Raw genomic sequence first — 11,871 nt, 5'->3', positions numbered from 1 at the left:
GGAAGGAAGGTTGGGCAATCTACTTCCATAGTGATACGGCCTTGGAAACCCAAGGAGGGGTCGCTATGAGTCGGCCCGACTTAATGGCAAATAACAACAACAATAGGCTATGGGAATTAGACAGTGTTTCACTGCTATTCTTGAGGTTTTCAGTGACCAGTTTTTTTCAGAAGTAGATTGGCCCCATCCTTCTTCCCAATCTGTCTTTGTCTGGAATCTCTGCTGAAACCTGTCCCACCATGGATGACCCCGCTGGTATTTGAAATACTGCTGCCATAGAATCCAGCCTCACAGCAACATGCAAGCCACCACAGAACAACAAACTGACAAATGAGTTTGAGAACACCAGTTTGAGTTCCAGAGAGAGAAGCTGGACTATATGAAGAAGAATGTGGCATCAGGATTGGAGAAGGAACTATTAACAACCTATGATATGCAGATGACACAACCTTGCTTGCCAAAAGTGAAGGTGACTTGAAGCACTTACTGATGAAGATCAGTGACTACAGTCTTCAGCATGGGTTATACTTCAACATAAAGAATACGAAAATCCTCACAACTGGACCAATAGGCAACATCACGATAAATGGAAAAATGATTGAAGTTGTCAAAGATTTCATTTTATTTGGATCCACTCTCAACACCCACGGAAGCAGCATTCAGGAAATTAGACTTTGTATTGCATTGAGAAAATCTGCTGCAAAAGACCTCTTTGAAGTGTTAAGAAGCAAAGATGTCACTTTGAAGACTAAGGTGCTCCTGACCTAAGCCAATGTATTTTCAATCACTTCATACGTGTGTGAAAGCTGGACAATGACTAAGGATGACTGAAGAAGGGTTGATGCCTTTGAATTGTGTTAAGAACAAACAAATCTGTCCTGGAAGAAGTTCAGCTAGAATGCTCCTTGGAGGTAAGAATGGCCAGACTTCATCTCACACTTTGGTCATGTTGCTGGAAAGGACTATTCCTTGGAGAAGGATGTCATGCTTGGTAAAGTAGAGGGTCAGCAAAAAAGAGGAAGACCCTCAAGGAGATGGATTGACACAGTGACTGCGGTGATGGACTCAAACATAAAAAGGATTGTGAGGTGCAGGACTGGGCAGTGTTACATTCTGTTGCACATAGGATCGTTATGGGTCGGAGCCAATGTGATGGCACCTAACAACAACAACAACAACAACAGGCTAAGGGAGTATAGGACTTCTTCTTTCAGGTGCTGAAGGCTTCTGCTACTTTCTGCACTCAAGTCTAATGCTTCTTATGCTTGCAAGCATTCTGCTCCTCTTTCTCAGGATATATAGTAATATCTGATACCCACATCCACCATGGTGATCAAATAAATGGCCATGCTGGGGCTGCATTATCATTAACAGAGAAACTCCATTTCCATGTGCCGTTGCTGGAAATTTGTGCTCAAGGAGTTGGTAATATATGAACTTGAGCTCTGGGCTACAGACAAGAGTGTTTCCAAGGGGTGAGACCTGAAGACCACAGGGTTATTGGAAGTGGATCTGGTTCTACTTATATCTGGAACATTCCTTTAGCTGCTAACTCCTAGGAAATTGAAGGAGGCCATATTGCATGCAAAGGTAGGCTTTAATGTCATACTTTCATACTTTCAGCTTTAGATCTCTAGATGTGAAAAGAAATTAGTGACCATAGCATGTACAAAGATGTAGAGTGAATACTTTTCCTATCCCTCCAAAATGTTGCGGTGAAATTTATTTATTCACGTTGGATGAAACTCAGGATCCATCGCTATGCTAATTTTATTTGCAAAGAAAATTTCATTGAAATAAAGGCTTTGTTTCAGAGAGGGAGAAATAGAACTAATGCATTCTTCCCAGATTTGACCATTTCATTTGGCTTCTTTAACAGCTTAATGCTACAAGTGGCATTTTCAAGATAAAATAGTACTGATAAGAAGATATCTGATAGAATGAAGGAATGACACCATGATAAATCAAGCAAAAACTAGAGAAATCACCCAAGTGGGGAAAGAGGCTCCTCCATTGACATAGAATCAGCATTTATGATGATTTCAGAGCCAGGTGACTGTGAATGGACATAGCTTCTGTTTTTGTCTGAATAAAGGATTTTGAAAACTGAAGTTTTGACAAGATCTGACCCAGGTCTCTATGGATCTTATACATGGAATCTAATTGGCAACTCTGACTCATAACTTTGTTTATATACTGGTGCTTTGGTACATCAGAAAAGTTATTTATTTTTTTTCCTATAGTTTCTAAGAACAGCTCTCAATTATAGAGCCCAAGACTGAATCATTTCTGGCTCCGTTTTCTGGCTTACATCTCTTTCTTCTTCTATATCTGCCCATTATGACATCTTTCTGAGCCCATCAGGATAGAGAATAGATATCCAATATTTTACTGACTTCAAAGTGTGCAGGAAAATTTCTTTCAATAAAAACATTTATGCATATGCACTTTTTTAAATGCCAATTCACACCAGTAAGGAAAACAGAAATATTCTAATGTTTAATACAGGGCTTGGAACTGGTTCAAACCAGTTCCGCCACGGCTGATAAAGTGAAACTGGAACAGACCCAAATTTTACAAATGTGGATGATCTAGAATGGGAAAAATGATAGGTAATGGAGGCTTGGAAAAGGTGTAGTGAGCCCTTTCAGGAGCCTGATGCTTGACACTAGATTACTGCCATGACTGCGGAGAATGACATGCATTCAAAGTGGTATGATTGCTGCCATCTTGGAGCTGGGTACCATTGTTTCAGATCTCCCAGTGAAGACATTTGGTTGCTATACAATGCACATGCTGCTCTTGTTTTCTAAGAGAGAGAGAAAACTTCTAGCAGGGCTTCAACCCGCAGTTGTTTTCTGTTGTGTTTAGCTTTCCTGTGCACCCACATTTAAAAAATTTTGTCCATTCTGGTATTATTTTGTTGGCTGTGACTGAACTGAGATGAACCGGTTCAAAGACCTGGTTTAATAAGACTTCTAGAAAATCCATTCCCTTATCTCAATGGCCCATATTTGCTCCTTTGTTTTTATTCTTGTGGCCAACCTTTCCCTTCTATTTTCTTTCTTATGATAATCGCTATTATTATCATCTTTTTCATCACAATCTTTATTGTAATCATAGTTCATCTTTTTTTTTTTTTTGGTGACACAAGGAGCTTGTCACTCTTTTAGACATAGTCACATTTCCTGATCACCCTTCATTTCTACATACTATGTAAAGTTCCCCATTGATATATTGCTAATCAAGCCCAGTAAGTACTACAGTGCTCTTCCTAACTCCCTCATTGTTTCAAGTTTTCTTTTATCTCTTCTATTGTTTTTCCCCTCAGGTCAACTAGCATCATCTTTGCTTGCCACTGTGACCAAACCTATGGTCTCTCAAATGTTCTCCTTCCTCAACTTTTACTGAAACTACCCAGAAGAAGCAGTAATCTTCATCATTGATCTGTATTTTCCTTTCTTGTCTTGGTCTTTTCCTTCTTCATTTTAGAGAAGGCGATGACTTATGTTCCTATACTACTATTTCCAGGTAATCATCATGGCATCCTTCAGAGCCCAAGACACTAAAAAGCTCAAATACATACCTAGTTCCTGACATGCAGACTTTCACTTTGAGGTACTTGACAACTTCTCCAATGACAGCCTGGTAGGGGTGGGATCCTGCTTCACACTTGTGTTTTTAATTGCAGAACACCCCCTTGTGAATCCTCAAATCCTCCCCCTTCCCCCCCCCCACTTCCTGTCAAGTTTAGTTTGGGTTTTCATTGGGCAAGACGTTTTATTTGACCGGAGCAACACTCCTTGCTAATTCTAAATAAATGTTGGTTTTATTACTAACCAAACACTATCGCTTGGGAAAAATCTATTTATGGAAGGGGTTTATATTGCCTCCTTTTAAAGTTTGCTTTTCTTATCACTTTGAAAAATAATAATGGATATTATTTTTTTCACAGAGGAAAGGAAAGAATGACAAAATTAGGTTTAGAGGTAAGTAGCATTAAGTTAAGATTGTCACTAACCATGACAAATCATTCAAACACATCAAGGAAGAATAAGAGTGAGTGAAAGAGGAATGGGTCCTGTACTAGATAGCAAAATAGTACTATTTATGATAATACCATCGTTTTCTGTTTTCTGAGTCATTATACAATTAAAAAAAAAAAAAACATCTAGTCAACTCCAACTCCTAGTGATCCCCTTTGGGCTCCCGAGGCAAGAAATCTTTATGGAAGTAAATTGCCCAGTCTTCCTTCTGCGGAGTGACTGGTGGGTTTGAACCACCAACCTTCTGGTTAGCAGTCAAATGCGTTGGGGACTACTCAACCATTGTACAATAGCTTTTCAAAAATCCAAAACTGTTGTTATTGCTATGTGACATCGAGTTGATTCTGTTCCATAGCAACCCTATAGGACAGAGTAGAACTGCCCCATAGGATTTTCTAGGCTGCAATAATTACCAGAGAAGATTACCAGGCCTTTTCTCCCATGGAGCAGCTGGTGGATTTGAACTGAGACCTTTATGCTAGCAGCCAAGTACTTAATTGTTGTACAACCAAGGCTCCTTAAATCCAAAACAAGAATACGTAATCTTAATGGACTCTTATCTGAAGGGGGAAAAAAAAAAAGTTTTCTTTCTTCTACTTAACCCTTTCATGACCCAATTGCTTTCTACCTTGAATTTTTTTTTTTTTTTTGATACCATGTGTTTTCATCAATGGAAAGCATACTGAATCAAGGAGCATTTCTGAAAATTTGTTATAGAATATGGATTTTGATATCTACCATGTGGGTAGATATGGTATTTGTTACTCTGGACTCTAGGGTAAAATTATGTGAGACACATGCTCCTCTGGATTCAAGAGAGGTAGGATTAGTGGGACACATATGTCCCTCGGACTCTGCACCACCTTCTTAATCCCTTGATAGGTATATACAATTTAGAGTGTCTGAAAATGCAGTATTTGTACAAACATGGAATCATCACAAGAAAGGCAACTTCCAATAACACACAGGAACCTGGATATATACTTACTAGGCTTATATCCTAGTGAAAAGACCAAAAGAGACAAAAGCTTTGCCAAATCACCCCTCCAGGATGCATCACCTCATAGAATACCCTGCAAAAAAACAGTGATTTGCAGCACATGCCCATTCCTTCCATTTCAAACAGCTCTATAAGTCCCTTCCTAACAGCTTCGTGTACTGTCAGTGGGAAAGGAACTGCCCAATAAACTCCAGAGGAGGAAACTCTAGGTGGGTGCTACATGTCTTGGGGCCTATAAAAGGGTTAACAAAGAGTATTAATCTTAATTAGAAACCAAATTAATTATGCCCACTTAAATCCCCAAAAGCATTCCATACTTTTATAAGAATATTAATTAAAACCCATTTAAAAATAGACTTTTTGATTATCATGTTATGCTGAAGGTTCTGACCCATGTGATACACAAAACTTTAAATTGTTATTAAATAAATGTAAACTCTCATAGAAAATATATGGCATTGGAGATGATGACAGAGAGGGACTTCAGGATGGAAGGGGCCTTAGATGAGGAAAAATCTGTTTCCTGTCTGTTTTTCCTCTATGATGTGCACTCTCTATTCTTCCTCCCAACCAGAACTGGGGCACATTTTCCTGCTTATTAACACTTTAGACAGATTAGAAGCATCTCCGGGTTCCTTCCTTCACCGGGGCAGGAAGGAGTTTCCAGGGGAAGGAAAACTGGAGATTTGCTTTTGTCCCCTGGGCAGAGTTTGTACCTTCTCATTTTCCAACCAGGCATTCACTCATATTCTTCCTGATAGCGAAAAAAAAAAAAATATATATATATATATATTTCAAAGTAAAAACCAGAAGTCAAGTGGCCTTCTAAAGCATTCATATGGTGTTTCCCTAAACAGCATTAGCTTTTCTGGGTAGCATTTTCTTGTTCAAGACAAGCAGAGTTGATAAGAACTAAAAAACCTAGTGTGGTTAGATACATTGGCTTCATACAGACCTAACTCCAAAGTCAAATTGTTCCCTTTTGCCAATTCCTTTCTGAGTCCGGTTTTCTTCCCTACTCACTCATCCCTAAAGCAGTACTTGTATTCCGAACCTCAATGTTTACTTGAAACCACCTGGATTTTCCAGATGAGGTGTGGATCAGGGACAGACAGGAAAAGTAGAACAAATTCAAGAAAGAAAAATAGCTGTTTTCAGATTATATTCTTGGCTGTTGTTTGCCTTTGAATTGGATTTTCTCTGGATTCTCCAAATGTAGTCTCAATAATAGCACTATTGCCAGTCACTGTGGATATAGAGAAATGTGTCCAGGGAAACATGAGGACATTTCCTTGTATGTTATGACTAACCCTAAGCAACAAGGCTATTGGAGGAGAAGGGAATAATCATATTAGAGGGAGAACACATTTATCTCTCCTTTCGTCCATGATTCAATGCAGCAAACATTTATTGAGCAATGGCAACATGGTGTTTGTTTTATTCCCCTTTTCACTTTTTTGGCCTTTTGAAAAATTCTTTCTAGAAAGGAAGGAATAATAGTTGCTATTCAATAGATGCTAATAAATTTGAAACAATTTCCCATCTTTGGAAATTGAGCACCTCTGATGATCTAATCATTTGGACCAGGAAGTGGGAATAAGTGTATGCTCCCTCTCAGATGGAGCATAAGTCAATAAAACAGAAATATGCTGAAGCACCATATTAGGCATATGAAATCTCGTGGGAGCACCAGGAGGGATAATAATTTTAGTCTAAACTAATGAGGAATGCCTTATATCCAGGAAAAACAATGCTTCTCAGAGTGAAGGTAATTGTGTGTAATGTTAAGCAATTGATTTGATATAAATGGCCTATGTAATAAAAGTTTATGAAAGAGTAACAGTATTCATTGAAGTGGTGAGTGAAAGGGAAAAGCAGGCAAAACTCAGTGAAGTCCATTAACGTTAGAGTCTTAAGTGATGCCCACCTTATCTGCCTTTTATAGGTCATTAAAACACCCTGAGCTCAGGTCTTTAAATAGTGAATATATCTAAAAAATGTGGCCTTGCTTTACCAAACCTCACATTCTTCTCATTCATTTATCCTTTTGAACCATGAGCAGTGTCATTTTCAAAGGGTAGCCCTCCCAGAAGAACCAGGAAAACACCTATGTGTCGAAATGATGGCTTATTCTATGTGGTCACTTAAAATACCAGCAGCAATATGGGCATTTGTCTTATTACCCGTTTCACTTTTCTGCCCTTTTGAAAATTTCTTTCCAGAAGAGAAGGAGTAATAGTTACCATTAAACAGGTGCTCAAAAACTTGAAACTATTTGCCATCTTTGGAAATCCGAATCCTCCTCAAGCTTCAAATCACTGAGTAAGTGTCCTTTCCATGAATAGTTTAATAAGAAACCATCACTCCCTTTATTGGAATCCCATAGCATTTTATCTATATTTCTTCATCGTACTCAAAGATTTATATATAGTATTTTAAGTGTTCATGTAATATCTACTCTCCCCACTGAAATTTTCGAAGGTAGCATTCAAGCTTGCTTCCTCACTCATTTTCCAAATCCCCCAACATCATTAGTATTTTGCACATAGCCTAGACTCCAAAGCTGTTCAATGACTGAATAACTGTATTCTGAACGAGTAGTCCAGTTGAAAGCTGATTCTTCTTACTCACAGAATTTTATTTCTACTATTGACTTAGAGGCAAGGGTGGTGAGACTGTGTCTCATGTACTTTGGACATGCTATCAGGAGGACCAGTCCCTGGAGAAGAATATCATGCTTGTTAAAGTAGAAAGAAGGTCAGAGAAAAAGAGGAAGACTCTCAGTGAGATGGATTGACACAGTGGCTGCAACAATGGGTTCAAATCATAGCAACAATTGTGAGGGTGGCATGGTACTAGGCAGCATTTCTTTAGTTCTGATCTATGGATCAGAACCAACTCGATGGCACCTAACAACAATAACAACATTGAATTTCAAAGCAATGAGTGCAAACATAATAGAAATGAGATGAAGATGAAGATTTCAGGAAAATTGAACTCTGAACATAGTTCATCAGTCTCTTTTGGAAATAGTGGAAATCAAGAAAACTTGTCAATATTCTGACTTATTTCTTCAAGAAATATGCCTGTAGCTGGGAATATTCAGAGGTGTAGCATTTAAAGGAGAAATGAATTTAGAATTTAGTTTTCATGCTCATATTTACCAATAATAAAAATTAATCAAAACTCAAGGAAAGCAATGCAGTTAAATTGCTAATAAGCAAAATCAAGGTAATGCATGAATTGCTACATACAATCTAGAATATAAGCTTTTCCTTTTGTAACATATTATAAACCCTTCACAATGCATTATGTTAAATTCAATTAGAAGATAAAAGGCAATTGTCATTTAAAATATGTATTTAAAAATTAAAGTGTCATCAAATAATTCAATCATTAATAATTTGCTCCTATAAAAATTTTTTCAGCATAAAAATAAACTAAAATACAAACATAAGTTTGACAGACTATTAACTTATTGTAATATTAAACAAACAAAGCCCCCAAACTCCTTGGGTTGCTTTTAATTGAACAGAGAAAGTCTCAACCATATTTGACATGTGCACTTTACAATCTATGATCTTTGTTAATGATTTCAGATAAACAGCTAGAATGGCTAAACAAGAGGAAATCAAAAAGTTCTGATGTATTAAATTAGAGCCTCTTTTTTTTTTAACCAAGTTTAAAAATGAGGGAGGCCTGAAAGTATGTGAAATAGCATGCTTTTAATTGAGATTTAAATTGACTTCATATGTAAATATTTAAAATGATACTTGCAGCCACTGAATCTTGAATGTATCCTGGTATATGCAAATCAAGTTCATCATTCGTTCTTGTATGTATTTCCAGCCACACTTGCACTTAAGATAAAATGGGAAATGTGGCAAAAATTCTCTGACACTAGTTTTCTTTCCAAGGAAAGTTTTCAAGACTGTCAAGCAACAAGTAAAATTTTAAGCTATTTAAATCTCTATTTCAAAAGAATGTCCAAATAAAATGAATACTGGACCTGCCATTTCCATTTTATGGTAAAAATCCTGAAAACTTTTTTCTGAGTAAACTATTCAAACATCTAGAAGATTCCCCAAAGGCTTAACAGAAGTTTCAGTGAAACCTACCTTTAAAATTTGGCCTGATTCTTGCATCATATCCTGATGTTCTTCCCATTAATTTGTCCAAGAAATCTGAAGGAGATAGGGTCTGCGAAGGTTGTTTTCCAGACCTGGAGTCATGCTCTTTGCAGAAAGTCGTCCTAAACACATCATTAACTCTTTTAGCAACAGTTCTATTCTCATCGCCCTGAGAGCTAGTACTCACATAATATTTAACATCAAGTTTTTGTAAATATATTTGATTTGTTAATTTAAAAAGAGAGAGAGAAAAATACGAACTCTTTGGTCAGCTTCTGAACTTGTACATGGTTGAAAGTAAACTTGAAGAGGGGTATAAACCCTGAGTCATATCTCCTAAGTTGCTAAACTTTACCCATAAAAGGTTTAAGATGAAACAGTGTGCACAATTTTAGGTTGAAGTTTTTAGGGATATATAGTTAAAGCTATTTCTTTCTAGATTCACGAATAAATGAAGTGATAATTTTTAAAATTCATGGGATTGTCTTAAATTCACTTTCTCATGACTTTAAAAAATTGTTCTAGCATCTCAACTCTAAATACAGACCTCCACTTTTTATAAGAAATGATAAAATGGATGGAACGAAGCAAACAGTGCAACTAATTATTGCATTGCTTTTTATCACCTGCTAGATTCTATTCTAGCTACCAAGCATTAATAATTCCAGGGTGTTGTCTAAAAGAATCTTTATTTGAAAACTTAACTCTGTTCTAAAATAGGTCAACAATAAGCATGTCTGTTTCTTCTATTATTTTATCAGTTGTTGTTCATATATGAGCATTCAAATTGTTGGCTAGCCAGCAAAGTATTCACGAAAAGGCACTTCAAAAATCATTTTGTCCTTTGCATTATTAGAAACAGTAAAAGTTGATGGGAAAAATTCTCATATTTTTCTTTTCCTGTTAAAGGTAATAAAGGGCTTATAAAAAGAACATGTTTGGTTTGTAGTGAAATAAATTCTTTCACGATACATAGTAGATGACTGAATTGTGATTCCTCCCCCAAAGTATACATTTTACAATCTTTGTTTTCAATAGTTTAACAAATCATCTTGTTAATTTCTAAGAAAAGACCACATTCTTGCCAGGTTTTCAAATAAGTGGCATCAAATATAAGTGCAAAAATCATGGAAACATTTGGTAGGAGTTAAAAATTGATACATTCATCCAGAAATACTCACATTCCTATATGCAGATTCATCTGATTAATCAAGTATTATTTGATTATGATGGTAGGTGGTGGGAAGATGATGATGATGATGATGATGGTGATGATTCTAATGAAACTCAGCCTACAATTTTTCTTAATCATAGTAGGAGGTGTGACCCTGAAAGAAACATAGTGGGTTTTCCCCGTACTCATAGCATTATTGCTATATGTGCCATTTCTCTTGGTTCTGTGAAAAAAACACCACAAAATTTGATAGAAATTAAATGGAGAGTCCTATACCTTGTTGTATGAGCATCTCTTATCCCTGTTATAGAGTCTCTGCCATTAGAATGGCTACTTCAGTTTCTAACAATAATCTCATATGTTGTAGTATCAATTGATTTGACAGTTTTTAAATTATGTAGGAAATACAAGCATGTAAATAATAATTTCTCACTTATTTTAATTACACACACTCCATTTCTCATATATACATAAATAAAAAGATGTCATGCTAGTTAAATATTGGTAGGCAATTAATTTCCGAATATATTGAAAAGTAAAAGTATATTGATAAAAAGGGATCTAAATTTTTTTTTGAATTTCAGGAAAATTCCTGGATTGTATTCCTCACAGTACACTTCCAGCCGCTAAAATATTATAGGAGACTCAAGTTGGCTAAGAACTAAATTTCCTTTATATTTTACATAAGATGACATACTCCTGACAAATTAATTCAATAACTTCGACTATATGAGAAACATCGCATGCAATATTTCCTTTAAAAGACTTCCTGAAACATTTGAAAGGAAACAAATTACCCTTATATAGAAATGTAAAGAACATGCAACTCATCATACTAGCTTCATATCACATTGGCTCTGAAAATGTGTGTTGAAATGCATAGAGTGAGACCACGCATCATAAAACTTGCTTCTGTGAAAATTTACCACCCTCCCACCATAATTAAGCTTTTGAAATGGACCAAAAAGCCCTAACTCTCCTCTATAAAATTAAAACAGTATGATACAGGTCATAGAAAAATAGATAACAATTGCATGACATGTTCTCTTTAAAACAGTTTTCATGTGAAAAATACCAGCATGCAAAGTCGTTTCACCTACCTGAAGTGGTTTGTCTCTAAGAAAAATGCAAACAAGGCTGTCAAAATGCTCACTAGCTGCCGGTTCATTCCTGTTTCTGTGATGCTTGTGGAAAATATCCCAGAAATGATTCCAGAAAGAAGCTAGGACAAAGTATCTATTTATTGTCCAGATCCAAAATCTGGCAGGAATCTAATTTCCTTGAAAACCAAAAAGAGATTTGGGTTTGTACAGTTTACCAAGAAAAAACAAAAAGTGCCAGTCTTGGGCATCATGGTCAGGTCAAACCGAGGCTCCGGACCATCAGTTAGCCCAGGAAAGACAAAGCCTCAGAACTGGTGAATCCCCCAGCTGCTATATTACTGAATAATAAGAATGCTGCTACCTTAATCGCATCACCATGCCCAGGGGGCCGGTGACAATGCCATGCTGGCTTTTGTTC

The 11,871-nt window shown here is 36.6% G+C and overlaps 1 protein-coding gene across 1 annotated transcript in view; it reads right to left on the bottom strand.

Annotated features, from left to right (window-relative positions):
* GLRA2 (glycine receptor alpha 2) overlaps positions 1 to 11,518 on the bottom strand; it is a 296,757-nt gene extending 285,239 nt beyond the window's left edge. The window contains exons 1-2 of the mRNA XM_007952827.2: positions 11,451 to 11,518; positions 9,165 to 9,298 (exon numbers count right to left, since the gene is read on the bottom strand). Coding sequence (XP_007951018.1) covers positions 9,165 to 9,298; positions 11,451 to 11,518 — 202 coding nt within the window. The remainder of the gene's footprint in view (positions 1 to 9,164; positions 9,299 to 11,450) is intronic.
* Between the last annotated feature and the right edge of the window lie 353 nt (positions 11,519 to 11,871).

The sequence above is a fragment of the Orycteropus afer genome, unplaced genomic scaffold (genome assembly GCF_000298275.1).
Source record: "Orycteropus afer afer isolate SDZICR_OR568_19922 unplaced genomic scaffold, OryAfe1.0 scaffold00360, whole genome shotgun sequence".
Taxonomy (NCBI): Eukaryota; Metazoa; Chordata; class Mammalia; order Tubulidentata; family Orycteropodidae; genus Orycteropus; species Orycteropus afer.
Note: the sequence above shows the minus strand (reverse complement) of the source record. Positions and strands in the feature narration are given on the sequence as shown.